Source organism: Neopelma chrysocephalum, unplaced genomic scaffold (assembly GCF_003984885.1).
Source record: "Neopelma chrysocephalum unplaced genomic scaffold, ASM398488v2 Primary Assembly neopelma1_74, whole genome shotgun sequence".
Lineage (NCBI taxonomy): Eukaryota > Metazoa > Chordata > Aves > Passeriformes > Pipridae > Neopelma > Neopelma chrysocephalum.
This window is the reverse complement of record NW_020897735.1, coordinates 5,669,080-5,689,130: the sequence shown is the minus strand read 5'-3', so window position 1 is coordinate 5,689,130 and position 20,051 is coordinate 5,669,080. Positions and strand designations below refer to the sequence as shown.

Genomic DNA, 20,051 nt, shown 5'->3' with positions numbered 1-20,051 from the left:
AGTACTACAACTGCAATGTAGAACAAGAACCACATGAATTAAGGAGAGTAAATACTCTCTTAGTAAGGAAGAGATGCTGTTGGCACACTCTCCCAAACTAACCTTGTGAGGAAGCGAGGCTGAGCGGCGTCGGTGATGAAGCAGCTGATGTGACACCACTAAAATTAAACACAGGCCTAGGAGGAAAGAGGAGGAAGGCAAAGAATGACACTTAGCTCAGAGTGTTGAAACTTCCAACCATATGATTAAGACAACTCTGAGACTCAGATTTCCAGTACACACTTGCACAAAGCCAGGCACACAGCAACAGTTTCTCCAACAACTCAACTGGAAGAGAGAAGCATGCACAGAGACTGTGCTCCATTTGTTTCCTCTCTGACAAGCCTTCTAGAGGGTTAAAGAGAGTCAGAATTCAAAGTTCTTTTGACCACCCCTCACCCTCCCACGTTCCTTCCTTTCTGCTGTATATTTTTTCCCCATGCAGCTTGGCCACTGAACACCATGCCCCAAAACTTATAGCTTAGGGGAGACTATCAAGAAAGAAAACCACAGTGGCAACTAAAGTTTAAAACAGCTAAAAAGGGAAGAGTCAGTGCATGTACAAACACTCATCAAAAAGGAGATCACTTATAGCAAGACAGAAATGAAAAGTTACTGTAACTATTTCACATTAAAAACATTCTGTCTTGCAAAAATACTGTGATCTTTCATAATGAGTGCTGGGGTCTTACAGAGATCTTTATTCCCTGAGGCTTTTAAAGCTTTCTCTGATTCTCAAAGACCAGCTGCTGATATAGAAGTCAGGCTGTGGAACTAAGACATCACTGACAACAGCACTGTACTTAGCATATGGTTTACACACTGAGGCACTGCACATGGGACAAAGGCAGGGTTGTTTGCTTTTTGAATCTGAATTTCCATCACTCAAAAGGACTCTTTAGCCCTCTGAAGAGCACAGCAAGGCACTTGGGTAACATCCTCTTGACAAACGTACAGAGAAATGGGTAAGACTGCAAGAAACCAGCCATTTGAAAGTACGTGTGTTCTGAAATACTTAACGTTGCCCAGTTCATAAAGAGAAGTTCCCTAGAGTGTTAGGTTGGTAAACATGCAGAATTTCAAACAATTATGTCTAAGGAGTCGTCCCTCTCCCCTAAACATAGATTATGTTTAGATATGATCAAAGAAGTATTTCTGCCATCCCTGAAAAAACACTTCCTAAGAGAGATTTCAGAGTAACTGTATGTTCATAACATGTGCCTTGCTTTGTGCTATTGTTATGTAACAGCCATCACCAGATGGCAGGGGGCCTCTCTAGTCACCTTCAGGAACTGACTTTTTTTCCAAGCCAAAACATGAAATTTGTTCTGCTGTACTAGAATAAATAATTCATTCAGCAAGCCTGACCATCAGGACAGATGTCAAGCCCTAACTGGGAACTTGTTCAGTACTCCACTGTAGATAAACACCCAAAGTGAGCCAGTCATCCTTTACTCTTGATTAGTTACACACTGAAAAATCTCAAAGCAACACGATACTGTGTCCAAGTCTCAGAGACCTTCAGACCTCGCTCAGGCTTCCACAAACAAGGTCTTCCAAGAACTCTGGTACAAAACTCCTGCCCTCCCAGTCTAACACACGCAGGTGCCATTTTATAGCATTACACAGCTTGCAGGCAACACCTGCTGTAACAGCCCATACTCATATTTAACATCAACCACAAAGAAATCTTAAGGTTCATACAGACCCCGCAGAAGAGAATGAGAACGCTTTGTTAAGCTGTGAAGTTGTTGCTTGTACTGATGTCACAGTAGAAGAAACAGCTGTAACTGTTTTTACTGTCCCTTGTCCTGTAAGTTACAAGAAAAACAAATAAATATGTGGATAAAATATATTGACAAACAAAAAACCAAAAGCACCTTGTCGTCCAGCTATCAGAAAAGGAGTGAATAGCTTGCACATGCAGTCTGCAATTTAATAAACTTCAAATAAAAAGGAAATGCTATCAAATTCAGGAGCTGACATTTTCAATAAACCAAAATTTAAGAAGCATTTGCCAAGTCAAATATGATTCCTAGCTATTTTTACTGCTTTTTACCCCTGGCTAAGAGGCAACCTACATCCACAGATTAAAGGCAAAAGACCAACAGAGATGGATTTCAGACATTTATGCAAGAGGCTTATAGAACCATGTCCAATGCAAGCATTATTATCTAATACACATTAAAAATCAATTCCTTCCTTTCCTGTCTCCTCTTCCCCCATTTGCATGAATGATTTAAACTGAGCATTCCTCTCCTAAGAAACTTCCAAACTCTGTGAGACTGATCACAGTATCTGAACTGGCTCTGAAGTTGGTCTTAGAGCTCAGAGCTCGACACACCCAGCACCAAATTAGTTCACTTCAAGCTTGTTGTGTGCTGTGTGTTTACAAGTCAAACCAGCATGTTTAAAATGTTTAAAACCAGCATGATTTTCACGTTTTAAAAACAAAACAGCTGCTTTTGATTTGCTGTCAAACCGCAGCAGCCTTTGGAAGGCGTGCTTTTGTGTCTACTGATAAGGATTATGTGTCCCGAGTCCACTCTGAACAAGGAACTGTATCACTGAATTCTAGATGCAGGAACAGAGACAAAACACAGGGCAGGATAGAAAACCACCCCTCTGTGCTTCTGTAACTCGGTTTCTCAAATTCTCTCCCTCAAGACTGGCACAGCAACCTCTCAGGTGAGGCAAATCTTTTTTCCTCTGCCTTCATTCACCCTGAGAGGTGGCAAGAGACATCCAGGCCTTATTTCCACCCCCACTCACGACAACTTACCTGAGATCTTGTTGACAGATGATGTTGGACCAGCTGTGGATGCCACAGTACAGGGTGCACACACGGAGGAAGGTGGAGTCTGTCCCTTAATGGAGCCTGTTAGAGGTGTCTAAAAACAGAACACCAGGTCAGTGCAGTCTGTCCACTAACAAATGTCCTTCAACACTGGCTTGGTATTATGGGTGTCATGCAATGACTTAAGAATAAAATAGAGGAAGGTGGTCGAAGCTCTTAAAAGTGCCCTTCAATCTTGGGCCCATTATGTCCTGACACTTAAATACAGGGTCAATACTGAACTTTTTCAATAGGTCAGTAAACCTCCATGGGCAGCACCTCAATGATTCCAGGAGACAAAAACTGCTGTGTTGGGTTTTTTTGATGTGTAGATATAAAACCCCCCAGTAAGAATTGTTTTTAGTAGGATAACAGGATAAGTAAACTACTCTATCACTTGGGTTTTTTTGGTGTATCTACCTAACACAGTTTCCTTTGCTGTTTTTTTGCTGCAACCCCTCCTGCAGCAAGGTTGTGGCCAGTAGAAAGCTGCAAGTCTTCAAAAGTGAGAAAAGGCAAGACATAACAAAGATATGTCTCTGGCATCACACTGTTGAGGTCACAGATAGATAAATGGTTTGTCAAGAATGCAGGGTGAGCTGTGAAAAGTGATTTTTAGGTGATTTGTTCATCAACAACAATTAAAACCCTGAACTGTGCTGAGCTTGCCCAGGTACAGCATTCCCCAGGGAAAAGGTTCTGTATCAGGTACCTGTTTAGCTTGATTTGTAGCAACAGTAGCCAAAACTTGATGAACTGCCTGGGCTGCAGAGTGAGGCACAGATGATCTTAAAAAGAAAAATTAAACAATTATATGAATAACTAGTCAGAAAGAGGATTTCCTCTCCTCTCAGAAAGCACAGCTTCCAGAAGCCTCGAACAACCGCCACTATTAAAGATTCCACACACGACTCCAAACGAACAAATCTGATTAGAGAATAAACCTCTTACATGAATCAGCCACATTTAACGAAGGAAGTCTGAAGTGTGTTTAAACCTCTAGACTTAAATGATCAAGTCTTCTTCACATACTGAAGGGAGTCAGGGCTTTCTATTTTACAGGGAGTTGATGAAATATCAGCAGGTAAGGAGATTACGATTTTATGCCTTGTGGATAACAAATCTAAGCAGCTTCCTTTATAGTGTAGAGTCCAGACAAATAAATGCAATGCTCAGAAATGCTGAGCAAGGAGACAGAGTTGGGAGGGGGTGGAGAGAGCATTTCCTGTCTTTGAAGTGTAGTACAAACATTAACGAAGTCATGGCAAGAACTGTGATAAAATTAACCTGCATTCTACACTACAGGTTTGGGAATTTGACCATGAAATAAATTATACATGAGAACCCACAGACAATTGCTGCAGAAAGGCAGCTTCTTATGGGGTGAAGCACCCAACCTCTGCACTGTGGGCCATTAACACACCAAATCACCATAACTTGGGAACAGCCATCCAGCTTTAACACCTCCTCAAGGTCTGTGGCCCACCAGGTTCACAAGTTTCAGAGGCCAATACCAGAAGATTTCAGAAGCTTAAATTCAACACTGGTTGCATTTTTTTTGTGGCAAAGGCCAGCTTTCTTACCCTAGCAGGTTCTCTCCATCTTGACTCAGGCCAGATGTTTTCTCAGGCAATAATCAATCTCTGTACTATAAAAAGGGCTGAGGCTGCAAATCCCAGAAGTGAATCCGGGCATCCAAAGTTGTCTATCTTGTCAAGCATGTAAATTCCCAAACTGTAGTTACTGTCTGGTCAGCTCCAGGCCAACTGACAGGAATTTTCTACCATATTCCAAAGGAAGTGGACACATCCATGGAACATTTTGCACGGACATTTGGTCTTGGATATGGTTTTGTGCCTTAAACAGCTTTGCATTACTAGTAAGTCCTTTCTCCCCTCCAGCAATGCATGCTGTCTCTCCACATTGCATGGTCTGGATCTGCCCTCTGCCCAAAGCAAAACTAAAGCAAACAAAGAAAACTTCAAGATTAACACTGGAAGAAGTCAGTGTTGGGATGGTGCAGCTGTAAATTCAAGTTTAAACTGAACAAAGAAGAAAACAGCAGAAGGTCTGTGAAATTCATGAGAGGGTGGGACCTTTCCCCCAGAAAAGTCTCAAGATCATTTGACCCACAGGTTCTCTGACAAGGCTATGGAAGTGCTGGGTTCGACTTCAGTTGTGGAAACTGGATTTTTTTTTTTCACTGGAAACTATGTAACTGGACTAGGACCACCAACAAACCCAGTCACAGGCCACTGAACAACTGATAACAACTGAAAAATCGTTCCTGCTTAACAACCCGAAGAGTGTGCTGTGGCAGCAAAAGGGAGCCAGGATGTCTGAAGTAGCAAAAACTGATGAATTAACTTTGCTGGGTGAATGCTCTTCATTTTAGTGCTGAATCTGACTGGCAAGCACGGTTCATTTGGGCAGAATTTTTAGAAAGTACATTTTTATGAGGTCAGCTATAAAATAAGACTATAGAAAGCCTTCAAGATATCAAGCTAGCTGGAGATCTATAAATTAGAGAGATCAATCAATACTGCCAGTCTAAAACTACTTGAAAGTAAGACAGGTCTTTAACTACAGCTCAAGTGAAAACCAATCTCATTTATGTATTACTTGCTCACGTCCTTCTCTATGCACAGCCAGTACTTTCTACTTTTTTCATCATAGTTCTGATGAAAAAGAGAGTGGAAAATCTTCCTGGTCACAATACTGCTAAAATGCTCCCAGACTATTTCACAATTAAAATGCAGAAGAAACCATGAAGAAAATGTCAAGGTCAGCAGCTGAGCACCACCACTGTAAGACTGTTCTGTCTGAAAAGCTGCATCAAAGGAACTTCACCTTTTTTCTTTGACAGTAAAGGAGTATAAAAAAATGTATGAAAACCTAAAGTGATGCAACAACAGCAGTTGTTCCAGGAGCTGCACGTACAGCTCACAGTTATATGGATAAAGGGTCTGCAACTCTGAGATATGTGGTGAGTTTATCCCACTTTATGCAGCAAGTCCAACTTTGCTCATACTTTTCAGCAGTGCCTTTGCCTTCCCAGCCCAGAATATGGTGGCCATGCACTATCCTGGTCTTAAGCAGCAGCAGCAACTTCAAACAAAGACAGTTTCAAGGTCATTACAATGACAGGGAAAAGGACTAGTGCGGTGGTTGGTGACAGAGCCTGGTGATAAGACAGAAATCTCTGGAATGAGCTGAGCTGGCTGTTGTCTGTGTGAGGCAGAGCAGGGAGGCCAAGTGTTACAGCTAACTCACAAGAAATCGTAACAACAACTTCAAGGTTAAATAACAGAAGTCAACATTCATAATTTACTCATGAGGAAGGCAGCCTTGCAGCTCTGTAGTTCCCCAAAGTGATCGGCCCCTAGTGACACACAACCCTTCAGTCAAAATTCTGATGTCAAAAAATTTGAGACAAGTTTCCAGAAAAGCCAGAGCACAGTTCTGCCTCCCTCAGGGGGTGAATCTGGGAGTAGACAGAAGAGGCATAACTCCAGAGGTTTGCTCTGTAATGGATGACAAAGTAGAAGGAAAACATCTGGACAGCCTAAAGCCAGACCACACTCAGTGACAGAGGGCTGCACATCCCTCAGTGAAAGAGGCAGAACAGAGGTAATGACTGGAGAGATACCAGGTCCAAAGTACATATGAACAGTAAAACCACTGGATCCCAAAAGGAGAGGATGCACTAAAATGCATTTCACAGACTAATGGAGAAGGAGGTTAATACTGGTCTCATCATTTGTTCAGCACAAACCATTAGCAAATCCTTGAATGGTTTGGAAAGATCTATCTTTCTTTCTTTCATTCCACAAACCCAACACTCTTCTCTAAAATCCCTTTAGGTTTTCCACAGCCAGGCTACGTAAAAACACTGCTACTGCTCCCCACTGGCAGATGTGCTCTAGTGCAAGTGTTACTGAAGGCCACTCACCCTATCACTGCAGAGACAGGTGGAGTCAACGCACCAGACTTGAGTTCTCGCACATTCACCACCTGAGGAACGTTTTTCAGAGTTGATTCAGTCAAGGAGGTGCTTACAGCTTTAAGGAACAAAAAAAAGAGAGGAGGAAAAAAAAAAAAGATGTAAAGACGATCTCCATATTAAGCATTTCATTCAAGATGGTGCCTGAGGAACTCCAAAAAAATCCATCTCAGTTTCTACAACATATGTAGCATATCTGGCCCAAAACATTTGGTATCTCAGCCCTCAATAAAGACACCAGAGAAGTGGACAATGATCTATATAGTTAGTACAATTTTTGTTGCTTGTTGACCAATTATTCTTATCAACTTTCCCTTACACACATTGTAACATCTTCAGTTAACAGCAATGACCTGTGTAGTTACTCCCCAGCCTCTGCCAGAATTCGTGTCACTAGTTAACTTTCTGCACTTAGGCACTCCTCAGGCAAGGAGAATAAACTAATCCAATTCCTCTACCAGTAACTGAGTTGTGTGTCTTTTCTGCACTGGCACTGCAGTGCTGGAGAAGCACCAAGAAATGTCTAAAGCCAAACAGGAAAAGCTTAGATTGGGGAACCTTTCTCCTGTCAACTCAAAACCTTACAAGCAAATCCAAGGCTAGACTTAACAGTTCACCTTCAAATTTAAATTTCAATATTAATTTGTTTTACAGTTCAGATCTTTAATTGCATAGCTAATAATGAATAGTTATTAATATAGGCCAGTGACATCCTTTCTCTGCTCTCCAGGAGTTTCCTGCACACAGATCAATAGTTGTGCCAGGAGCTCATCGACATTTCTGCCACTGCACAGATGAGAAAGGCAGAAGAAGTTTGAGGTGGGAGTTCCTCAGGCATTTTGTACCAGTAGCTTCCAGGAAGAAAGAAGACAAAGAAGCACTGGATAGCTCAGAGATGCAACAACTACAGATCTGCATCACATTTTGTCTGATGATCTTCTCCTCTGAGAGAAATAAATTCCTGCGAAAGCCACATTCAGCTGCTCAGAGGTCACTTGGGCAATTATCCATCCTTTTACCTGGGGACTGGTTAGCAGCCATCTGCCTCTGCAGAGCTGCAGCAGCTGCTGCTTGTGGTGCTGGAACAGTGACAGTGGGAGCAGGGGCCCCGTGTTTCACAGTCTTTGTTGCAAGCATTGTGCTGTCTGCCCCTTGTGGTATGATTCTGTTTGAAGACGTAGGCACTAAAAAACAAAATGCACAAAAACGTTACAGTCCACTGTATCTCTACAAATCAGGCAAATCTTTGAAAGCCTTTGCTGAACTGCAGTTCCTCTAAGTGCACAGTTTCCTTCTGACAGGACTGATGTGCAGACCTTTCAAAAACAATCAACACAATCTGTCCCTGGCAGTTTCGGTGTATCCCAAGGAATTCAGCAAGTCTCAATAGTCATTTCAGTGCACTAGAGGACTTAAAGTTTGCTGTTACAGACACTTCTGCTGACACCTTATTTTTCTCTCTGGCTTCAGAGATTAAAAACCTCTCTCACACAAGGAAAACTGAGTGTATGCAAATACAGTTCTTAGTGAGACTTGCTGGGCTCAGAATTCCTAACCTTGGCCACATCAATCAAATGCAGCAGTACTTCAGTTTTCTAGTCTTTAGGGCAGTATTTTAGGTCACTACAATCTGAAAGAACCAGGCTATCATGAAAACACAGTCAATGAGTCAAGGTCTTTTAGTACTTTTAGCTCAAGTTCATGAGTTAACAATGCCACTCTGCTACTGCTCCTGGGAACTTGGCAGCATAAAACTGCCTCCTGCAATCTCACTTCTCCAGGGCCTGAAGCACTGGCAATGGATACAGTGGTTAAAGATACCCACAAGAACATACTCAGAATTGAAGAGGCACTGCAAACACAACTCATGCAAAGTACCCAGGGAGAGGTGCTGCTTCCCAAAGGACGGAGACTGAGCCATCAAACCAGGCTGGATAGAGGGAGTTCGGACCACAGGAGCGTGACGAGGGATCTGGACTGGAGCAGCCTCTTCTTCCTGGTCCACTGCTTGGGAATCATCATTCTCCAGCGACTGGGAAACTGAGGATGTTGAGCTGACTTCATCCAAATCTTCATAATATCTTGTGGACAGGAAGGCAGATCGGGACAAACTTGCTGCAATATCACAAACAAAATCATGAGTATTAAATTGAGGGAACCATCCAGCCCAACAGCCACAACAGGTGCACCCTATTTTAGGATGCTCTTCTGTTGGCTTGTTTTGATCCTGCATTGTTGAGATTTGACTTCTTAGCTGCCAGGAAAGGCAGCCTTCAACCAGACAGTAACTGAAGGAAATTCTTACTGAGAGCAGATGGGGGAACAGGAAAGGAGAAGCACGGGTTGAGAAGCCAAAAGCTAAGATCAGGACTGAGTCCTACAGCAAGTAGTCACCCTCCTGGAAATCACTTCAGACTTCTACAGTAACTAAAGGTTTACCTGGAGCTGTAGACCTAATTGGTGGAGTTTTCCTCTTGGCTAGGAAATTCCTCAACTGTGCCTGCTTCACTGGGGACAACTTAGCTGAAAAATGGAAGAGGGTTATTAGTCTGTAATCAAACTGCAAGTCAAAAAAAAAAGTAATTCACATTTATGGTGTGAATGCCAGGAAGAAAGAATAAATTACCAGGTGCTTTAGGCAGAGGTTTGGCTTGTGATTTCAAGGTAGTTTTCATCAAAGCATTGCGCAGGCTTTCAAGGTCGCTGTCAAAACTGGGACAAAACAGAGCAGTGAAAAAACATCATCAGCAGAAAGAAGCCAAACAAATCAAGAACAGAAGTGGGCCAAAAGAGCCACTAGAACCACTGGAAGAACAATCTGCTCCTCTAGACACTGTGTGATTTAAACAACTGTTTTGGAAACTTCAAGAGCCATTCACTTCTTCCCCTGAAGTCAGACAGACAACCAGCAGTATCTCAGCCTGGAGGCTCTATTATACCAATTATAATAAAAACCCTTAACTTTTAGGGGAAATTTCTGACACAGCATTGAACAGTGTGTCACAGAATATAATCAATGAGCTTCTATATCACCCGGGCACAGTTCAGTGTAATTTTTAGGACATCCTGTCCTCCATGCCCACAAAACATCATTCTTCGGAGGATGCACCTTTGCACACTGCTAAGGGCAAGAGAGGAGGAGTGTCAACACCACTCAGAAATTCATGTTTCACATACCTCTGAGCACTGCTGAGAGATGTATCGCTGGGAACACTCCACTGAGATGTCTGATTATACAGGCGGAGCTGCTGCAGGCTGTTCACCAGGTGATTTAGTCTCTTCCTCTGCTGGTTGATTATTTCCCGGTTATTAGCCAGGGTGTTAAACAAAGTCTCTCGCTCAGGAACTATCAGACGCCTGAAGGGATCAGATCAAGAGATAAGGACCATTCTGTATATCTGGCCACAGGCAGGCAAGCAAACACCGAGTGGTTTAGTGGTTCTGGCTACTTAAAACTCAGTGAGGTTTAGTGGTTCTGGCTACTTAAACTCAATGAGGTCAAACTTGGTTTGGTTTGAACAACAAAGAAGTTCAATTCATCTCCAATGCCTATTTCTCCTTTAGATATGCTGCCAGTTTATTCATTTAGCTCATTTACTTCATGATGTTTTATCTATTAGTAAGGTTTCATTAGCTACCATCAATGGATTTCTACAAGCCTTACAGGTTCTTTCTATAAGCACTATTTTCACTGTACACAGAGACACAGCAAGCTTGTAATATGTATGAAGCCACAGAGTCTAAACCTGTAGCTCCCAGTAGGTGTCTTAGCCAAGCTTTACTCCCAGACCCCTTGAAAAAGATCATACTGTTAAAAGGCTTCTGTCTGTTGATTAGAAATTAACCCAATTCTTTATAGTAGTTCTGTACTCCAATTTCAATTACTTACTTCTGCTTTCTCTTCTGTTCCAGATGCCGATCCCACTCCAAATCCAGAACATCATTCACATCCTGAACAGCAAACTTCACGTACTGGTGCAAGCGCCGAATTTCCTACCATGCAAGATAAAGTCAGGTTTTAATTCAATTCAGAAATCTCAGTTTCAGAAGCTGAAGACTCTTTGGGTTCATTCAGTCCAAGCCATGCAGCACTTCCCCATTTTTCTGCCTGGAAAGTTTTACCAGCACAACAGAACCAAACATAGAGAAAATTTACTTATCAGTCAATGGGGCACACACAGGGTTTAGCTTGGGCATTTTACCCCGGCTCTCATTTCTCTCTCTAGAAATAATACTTTCCATAATATTTGCAAAACATTGCCAGATCTTTAAAGAAAGGGTTTTACAAACACCAGGCATTGTACAAAACAATCCTTATTTCAAATGTCATTTCACAGAACATGAGTCATTTGCTCCCATTTTATAACACTGAAACTTCTAACAATTATAAGTGATCAAAGCTTTGCAGGCAACTCGCAAGGCTCTGGGAGACCAGCGTTCACAGACTATGATTCATGAAAGCATTCACAAATGCTCACAACTCCCACATTAAGGCAAGGAATTAATTTGATTTTTATAGGTAGGAAAGAAAAAAAAAATAAAAAGCAAGCACGGAGAGTAAAGTGACTTATCCATGACCACACAGTTGCACAACTGCCATGGCTAAGCCAGAGACCTCTGGCCTCAAGCCCTGCTCCTTAAACAAACCCAGCACTCAGTCTCATTACTGTCATCCCTTCCAGCCTGGCATGGCATGGCCATGGCTTGAACTCTGACCTTGTAAATTGGAAATGGCAACTGCAGTTGGTTTCAGCTCATCCCAACAGAATGCTCGCTTAAAATACAACGATGAAGCAGCCAAGGAACGTGGCTTGGGAAAAATTCCACTGCAAGTGTTTTCAAGATACAGCATGAAATTCTAGTGGGACATCCTCAACCTGAAACCAAATCTAGTTTTGCTGTGGGCTTAGTGTTACACACTGCCAAGGCCAAGTTTTCTCTCTCCAGCAACTATAGAGCAGCAGCTCTCTGGATACCAGGTCAATATGGCTGGACATCAGAAAATTTTCAGGGTCTTTAAAACTTCATTGAAAACTAAGACACAAAGCTGACTAAGGGAGCTTTTCTCACCCAGGAGAATGGGGATAATGCAGACTGAGCAAAATTTAAGAGTCAGAGCAGAGCTTTCTCACAAACTTTCAGAAAGTTGACCTGAAAGTTCTCTCCTTACATTCCAATCCACTTCCACTTCTCTCTCAGTGTGTTAGCCTTTCCTCATGATCCTCTCTCTAGAACAGGGAAACATGCATTTCAAGATTATCTCTGAAGTCACAAGCATAAGCTTGAACTGTTACAGAGACATACTGGACATCAAAGCAAGGGGTGCAATTAAGACTGTGAATCAATCTACAGAACCCAGGTGAAGATCACAGATCAGACCTGAAAGAAATGACTTTGTGTCAGCTCATTTCTAATAACTGCATGCCTACTCCTGATAACTCCTGCCACAAAGATGACATTCAATTATGCCTTCAGCCTGCCAGTCAAACTTCTTGAGGGGAACTTATCAGTGTATAAAAGACCAAGTATCATTTGTAGGGCACATTCACTCTATTTTGCTTAGGGTTAAATAGCCCTCATCACCAGAGCTGTAACAAAGAGTGCTTCACCCCTATTTTCTTTCATGTCTTTGAAAGCCTCTTTATGTACTGCTGGTTATTTTCCTTTGTGCCCCAGCTTTTAGAATATCATTAAGCTTTATGCTCCACCATCCATGAAATTAACCACACAATTCTGTAAGTCATAATAAATCATCAAATTGTTCCATAAGGCACTTGCTGAAGATAAAAATAATTCCAAGAACTCTTCTATAAAGTGTAGGAAAAAAACCCCAACACTCTTTTATCTGAAATCCCTGAGCAAATATTACAGGCTGAGAAGGAACAGGATGTCAAGAGTCACATTCTAAGCTTAGAATAGACTTGGATCTCAGGTGAACTACTTCCCTTCAGCAGGAGTTTTGAATCACTGCAAACAGCAACAACAGAGAGAAGCTTTAGGAGAAGATTTTCAGAGTGTCTTTAAACTCATGGAAAACAAAGCTCACTGTACTTTTGCTAGACTATGTTGAAACAGCAAATACCTAGGGCAGAACAACAATGCTGGGCACTTGCACATGCAAACCTCAGTTATATTTTATTTAAAACTCTCTCTTTTTGTACCTGAAGCTGTGCTTCACTCTTGGGATCCAAAGGTTTCTTATAGAGCAAGTGTAAATACCCCGAACTACGGTTCTGTTCGTTCTGTTCTTTAGCCTCTTCTACCCCTGCAAATCCCTCCAGCAAGGTTGTCTTCAGAATACTAATATCTCCATGAAGTGACTGCAAATAGAAATAGAACAGATGGGACAAGGTTCAAAGTAGGTTCTCATTGCCATCTCCAGCACAAGGGCTTTTGCAAGCATCTGCCTGAAAGCACAAATGCAAATGTCACCCCCACATTAACACGGCAGAGTCAGATGTTCCATCTACATCAGTTCAGCTCTGGCAGGTTAAGTAGGAACATCAGGTGAGGAACAGTCACTGCTGAGGAGCTAAATGGTTTACAGTTTGAAGATACCCTGCTCACCTCTGTTGTCTCTTTAATTTCCAAGAGGAAGGTGTGAAGATCATCTGACTCGGTTCGCAACATCTTCATTTCCTCTGGAGTTCCAACTTGGAAACAGGCTTTGGAAGTCCGGGCCTTCAGCTCCTCCATCTCCTTTTGAAAATGTGCAATCTGCAAAGTCAAGAGGAAGAAAATGCAGCCAATGAAACACAGTAGGGTCTGGAACAAATGTCACAGCTCCTGGATCATGCTTCAGTTGCACCATGAACACCTGTCACTTTGCAGCCAAAGTGGGAAATTTCTCTTGAACATTTAACAGGAAAGAACAGTCCATCTTTTTAGCACAGTGAGTGAAGATGACTGAAGAGGACACACAGACAGCAACTACAAACCAGGCTGATTATCTTGGGAAAAATTCCCATTCTGATTCCTAAGATACTTACAGGCACCACAGCTGAACTGAAGTGTCTGTGGTCTAACAGTTTCTAAAATGTAGAAAACTGCTTCAAAATCTCACCTCCTCTCTGATTCCTGCTATGACGGGGTCCGAATCCTTCCACTGGTGGGTCTGTTTCTCTAAAGCTGCATTGGGGACTGCTGATTTGCCCTGGGAAAAAAAAAACAAACCCAAACCAATATTAAAGGATATATCCATTGCAACAGGGAGCTTAGAATACCAAAAAAGGCCTCATGTTAGAAACTCCATTCAGACACCAGATATCTCTGATTATAACAACATAGATCAAAACACAGCTCTCTAAAGATATGCAGAGAACATTGTTTTAGAACCACAGATTTGCTATTAATTAAATGTCAAAAGCTAGCTAATTCTTGGACCTAAGAATACTAGTTCTGTCCAAGGAATTCTAAGCAATTCATGGGCCATGCAAAATATTCACCCTCTGAAGAACCCAGTCCAGTTCCTGTTACCTGAGCAGAGCTTGGCTTTGCTGCAGACGGGGTGATTTTGGGTGTCTTCTGTACTAAGGAAGCTGAAGGAACATTTTGAGCAGGACGTGCCACTGGAATTTAAGAAGAGGAACAGTAATTTATGAACTTACACAAAGGTTGAGAAAACAGGTTGTGACCAGACACATAATCACTGCTGTCAAATCCAACAGCAGCAGGGCTATGGGCCCTAGCCTAAGAACACACCTTCCTCAGGTGCCTTTTCACTCCCATCCAGTAAAAAGTGGCTAACAGTAAAAACTGCCACTTTGCAGTAAACCCAGTAAAAACTGCTAACAGTAAAAACTACCACTCTACAGTAGCTGACTGTACCACTCCTGAGGACCTCGAGACCCCCAGTCCCACAACCATTTGAGAGACAGAATATCAGTCTGGTAAGAAGTGAGTGCCATCTGATTTGTGATCCTTTTGAACTCTAGTTAATCCAAGTGCAAAGAAAGACATCAATTTGTGTGACTGCCCAGAAACATTCATAATCAGAGCTGCATTACAGAGCCCTGAAAATGCCAGAACTTCTGGATGAATGTAAACAGTTGAATATAATTGTTTCACATATGTCCCTCTGAGGAATGAAGAGCACAAATGGAAAGCTCAGTTTCAAAGACTGAGTGCATCACATCATTACGGTGTGCCAATCAGGAGGGTCAATAAAGCAAGAATACCAAGAAAGAAAGAAGCCAAATAAAGCTCTCTATGTCCTAAGACTTTTAGAACATTGTTTATAATGCACTATTCCCAACAACAGGATCAGCCTCCTACCTGTGGGAGGCACAGGGGATGAAGTCTTCAGTGGTGTGGCAGGAGAGGCTGGGACAGGTGTGGACTGGCTCAGAGAACCTCCAGAAGCAGGTTTTGAAGTGGTTGAGAAGGAAAACATTGTGGAAGAGCATTGGCCACTGCTGCTCGTGGGAGAAGAGGTGTCTACAGCAGTGAACCTGCAACACAAAGCAGAACATCTGTCAGCTCTGAACTGATCCCGCTGCCTCCCTCCCTCCAAAACGAAGCATTAAGTTCCCATGAATTAGCATCCACCAGAATCAGCAACAACTCAAACTCCAGCTATAAAATCAGGAGGGTAGCTTCTGGAGATGGTGGGAAGGAGCCACTCAGGATAATTTCTGAATACGTGGAACCACAAAGACTTCTAGCACAGACCCACCCAGTGAGCAAAAGCCAAATGCCAGCAAAAAGTACTGCACTGCTTCAAAATGCACCTCGTCATTTTGCACCAACTATAGCAAATCTGGGCTGCCCTTCAGTGCCATCCTCACAGCAAGGCTCAAGCAGAAACTCTGCAAGAAAAGATGAATTTCTATTCATCTGCAAACTCGTCTCCTCAAGGCAGCCAGTTTAAATATTCAGCCAATTCACTGGTGTATCATTTGCTTTATACACAAAATATAAAAAGCCCTAAGAGCTCCCATCAGATCCTGGTGTAGTAAAGATTTTCCCAATTAAAAAAAAAAAATAATCATTTGGACCATCGGAAATTTCTTGTGATACATTTACATGAAAGTTGCTTTCTATAAAAAGCAGCCTCAATTAACGTAGCTCTGTGTTTTAAGCCATTTTTTCTAAAAACAGAGAGCAAGTCTCAGGAGTTGGAGGGAAGAGTGGGTATATGAAATCTGAGAACATTCACTCAAATCCATTTTGCATAGTTTCTAATCAATATTATTTTTTTTAGTTGGTGTGAACAAGCTTTAAAGATTCCAGATCCTGTGTTCAGTGACCAAGCATCCCTTTAGGAACAAACCCAAAAGCTCTGGCACCTTCTCTGTTGAACACAAGAGTGGCAAAGCCATCCATCCACTGTGGATACAGTTTCCCCCCAGCTCTCCAAGTTACTCTTCAGGGTGGGGGAAGGAACCTTCAACAAACACTCTTGTGCTATCACCACCTCAATAAATCAGTCCCAGACAGAAAGGATTTCAAATCCCAGAGTTTTTAACCATGATTTGCATCAAACCAAGGCATGGAATTACCGTTTGATGCCTATGAAGAAGACATATAAAAAAAACCTCCTAGGTCTCTGGCAGTTTGGCAAATTATCAGTGTAATTTTTGGCATTGTCCCTTGACTTATATCCTACCCATGAACATAACCTCTGGCATGGGAAGCACTGAGGGTTTTCACAGCTGAGACAGCTACATCTTAAAGACAGGCTTCCTCAGTGCTTTCTTGGGAGCATGGGGAACAGCTGTCAGGGCAAAAAGCCAGACACCACCTTCAGAACTACCATACAATATCCATGCCTGGAGCAATTTTAAGAAGTAACCAGCCCCTGCATTCACTATTTATCTATTTACTTCTCATTGAGGTTCACTTTGACTGAAGAAGCTGAAGGTGCAAAAGATGACTTCTGTGCAGCAGGAGCTGTAGAGAGCGGTGGCCCAGGTGAGCTGTCCGCAGCTGGCTTAAAGTTCATGGATCCAAAAGGAAAGGAGGTGGCAGTAGCTGTAGTGGTGCCCACAGGAGTCATAGATGCCTTAGAAGCAGCAGAGGAGAATGTTGCTGCTCCAGTCAGAGCAGGAGTCTGGGCTTGCTTGGAAGCATCAGTGGCAAAGGGGTACGGTGGCGGATCACTGCCCGAGGAGCCAGGTGTCTTCACAGCCGAAGGCATGAAGGAAAAAGCAGCTGCTCCACCCCCTGTGGGAGCCTGACTTGAGGCAGAAGTAGCAGGAGCAACACTCGGTACTGTGTCAGGCTTCAGAGAAGTTGGAGGAGTGGTTGGAGTTGGGGCAGTGATTCCTGCAAAAAGACAAATTGGAAAGGAGGAGACTCATCTGGCTGCACTGACTAATGGCAGAAGGTATTGCAAGGCCAAATGCTGTTTGATGGGGACAGCTCAGCACTGCCTCACTCACTGGGACAGACAGCACAGTGAGGAAGAGAGATGGCAGAGCTGGGCCTGCAGTCCCCAAACTCAGCAAGAGATACAGAAAGCGCACACAGTCCAAGTCACGATCAATACTACAATCTGTCTAGATTAATGTTGTCTGCAGTTTCCTGTGAAAAGGCTTCACCTTTCTCCATTGATTTTGATGAGGTTCCTGCCATCTCAAGTAAAACAGGCAATCAGCACACAAGGCAGCCAGCGCTGCAGAGGGGCAGGCTGCCAAACAGCAGCATTGTGGTTGGGGAAGGAGAAGCAAATTTGGGCTTAGAGGCAAAAATGATGCTTTTGCAGTTATTACTCCTGCACTCAGACAAGCAAAACAATCAGCTTATCTGCCTACCCCCGCACAGGAAACTGCCTGTGTCACACTACACAGGGCAACACATCTATAATTCAAAACAAAACTACTATTCTTCACCTGCTGACACAATTTTCACACAGTGCTGCAGAAAGCTATCGTTTAAGTAAGGTTTGCTGCAGCCAAACACCTTAGTTTGCATCATGACCTCCTGTGGCAAAAGTATGGAGGAGAACCATCACCTCTCTGAAGTGTGCAGACCATGCTCTGGGTCTGCAAAGTGCTTGCTCCTTGTCCCCAAGCACAGCCTGCAGTCCCTGCTGCAGTTAGAATCATGCACCCCAAAGCTGGATAAAGGGCCTCCTAAAACTGCTTTGGCTCTGTTCTCCAAAGGTTGAGTCTAAGAACACAGCCTGCAAAGTGCTTGAGATCCTAAAACAGGCAGGACTAGATGATTTCACACTGATGCACAAAAGACACAGTCCTGGGAGCACAAAACACCCATCATTACACAGAAAAAAAAAAATGTTTTCTGTGACCACATACATGTCTGACTACCAAACTGACAGACACAGACAACACAGATCCACAAATGCAAGTGTTCCCCTACCCCACTGGAGCACTTACCTGCTGACTTTGGAACTCTCTCTCCTGCCAACTGCAGCGGCTCCGGGGTCACAATAAGTGACCTGACCCCTGGGTTTTGGTTGATCATGTAAAACGGGCAGAGCACTCCATCCGTAGAGAGCAAGATCAGAACTGGAGCTGGGGCAAGGATCTTGTCATCACCTGCCAGAGACCACATATGTAAGTCCTGCAGTCAAAGTTTCTTGTTCTGTTCCCTACTGGCATTGCCACCTTCATGTGACTTGATGAGTACAATATTTTCTACACTTCTCCCTTCTCGCTTTTATTTGCATTTTCGTTCCCTTGCTTCTCTATGAAATGCCCAGTTTTTTCTTTTTCCTTTTGTTGTCCTTTCTGTTCCTGACTTCATGTTTCATAATTTCATAGATGAAGAGTTATTTTGGCACTCAGATGTCACCTCCTGAATGACAAAGTCCAAATTCCACCAATGAATTCCTGAGCCAAGCTTTTTCATATTTTGATGCAGTCCTTTTTCCTCACTGATATGCTGCTCCCTCCTTCAATCCTCTGTCCCTTTCAGCAGTCCCCATATTCCATTGGGTCCTGTCACCTCATTAACATTCATATTCATAAAGTACCAAAGAGAATTGCTACATAGGAAGCTTTTTAACTTTAAAGAAAGGCAACATCAAACAAATATCCTCGTGATCTGAACCTCTGATCTAAAATACTTGTGTTATTTGCAGCTGCTTTGTGAGCCTGCTTCAGTTAAAAAAATTCTCAGCACAGTTAAACGCTCCCTATATTTCTAAAAAAAAAAGTCAATAATGGTTTAACTGCCCTTAATTAAACAAAAAACCTCATATAACCTAGAATGCAGGAAAAATCTGCTATAATCATGGTGCCTTGTTTGTCAGGCAGTGCAGTGGATGGCCATGTTTCTTTACCTATTGATTCTTCAAGAAAAGCATGCTAGGGAAGGGCAGTTTCCACATGGGAACAAGCTCCAGGACAAAAGAGGTTTGTTTGCAACCTAAACTTGCTGTGAACTGCAAAGCCAACTGGCTGCACTCTGTGAGAATACAGAGAATGTGTTAGTAAAAAGCTTCTCCAAAAGCCTTTCTAAAAACCCTACAGGTTTTAAAAATCTGTCCTGACAGATTCCTTAATCCAGTAACTGTATAGATTAACAGAGAAAAGGCTTCAAATTCAATTTGGCATTCAAGTACAAAGTTTGACCTCAATTCCCTACTGTAGGTTTTCATTCAGGTAAAGTTCTCAGTTAACTGGCACCCTCCTGTGCTCTTCAGGAACTCCTGACTGCAGTACCTTCCACTCTGCCTGAAGGCATCTCTATTTCAATCTGTCTCTGGGTTTCCAGGGAGAGTTCTCAGAATTCACTAAGATACAACACAGTAGCTCAGATGTAGCTTCAGACTCTGACAAGGTGCTCAGAAGAACCTTCAGGCAGCACAGAAGGTACAGCAATAGTGCAGCTGCCTAGATGTAGAGCACAGCAGGGTTTAGGCAGTACAGACCCTGTGCTTTAATGCAGAATTAAAACCTACACATTCACCTCAGCAATCTTTGCTGTTTCTGGCTTTGAAACCAACCCACTTCTGCTTTAGATCAGTGCAAATGTACCTCATACAAAACAGTTCAGCAAAAGGACATCAGTGACAAGAATAAAGAACACCTTGCAGGCAGCCTGAAATCCCCAGTGTTAAAACATGACTCATTTAAACTCACTATTATCCCAGTTCTGTGAAACACAGGTGTAGCTCAGGAGCTTTGTTTGACAAGTCTGTTACTGTAGTATCTCAGGCTCCTAAAAGCTCCAAGGAAGAACCATGTTTAACACTTTGCCATTTGA

General features: G+C 42.7%; 1 protein-coding gene across 2 annotated transcripts in view; it reads right to left on the bottom strand.

Annotated features, from left to right (window-relative positions):
* NUP214 (nucleoporin 214) overlaps positions 1-20,051 on the bottom strand; it is a 41,231-nt gene that overhangs the window by 14,441 nt on the left and 6,739 nt on the right. For both annotated transcript variants that reach the window (XM_027687818.1, XM_027687819.1), the window contains exons 11-28: positions 18,218-18,379; positions 16,703-17,144; positions 15,153-15,328; positions 14,355-14,446; positions 13,942-14,031; positions 13,446-13,595; positions 13,040-13,198; positions 10,768-10,871; positions 10,056-10,235; positions 9,505-9,590; positions 9,318-9,401; positions 8,757-8,993; positions 7,898-8,062; positions 6,828-6,936; positions 3,588-3,663; positions 2,822-2,930; positions 1,748-1,850; positions 103-176 (exon numbers count right to left, since the gene is read on the bottom strand). In XM_027687818.1, coding sequence (XP_027543619.1) covers positions 103-176; positions 1,748-1,850; positions 2,822-2,930; positions 3,588-3,663; positions 6,828-6,936; positions 7,898-8,062; positions 8,757-8,993; positions 9,318-9,401; positions 9,505-9,590; positions 10,056-10,235; positions 10,768-10,871; positions 13,040-13,198; positions 13,446-13,595; positions 13,942-14,031; positions 14,355-14,446; positions 15,153-15,328; positions 16,703-17,144; positions 18,218-18,379 — 2,598 coding nt within the window. The remainder of the gene's footprint in view (positions 1-102; positions 177-1,747; positions 1,851-2,821; positions 2,931-3,587; positions 3,664-6,827; positions 6,937-7,897; positions 8,063-8,756; positions 8,994-9,317; positions 9,402-9,504; positions 9,591-10,055; positions 10,236-10,767; positions 10,872-13,039; positions 13,199-13,445; positions 13,596-13,941; positions 14,032-14,354; positions 14,447-15,152; positions 15,329-16,702; positions 17,145-18,217; positions 18,380-20,051) is intronic.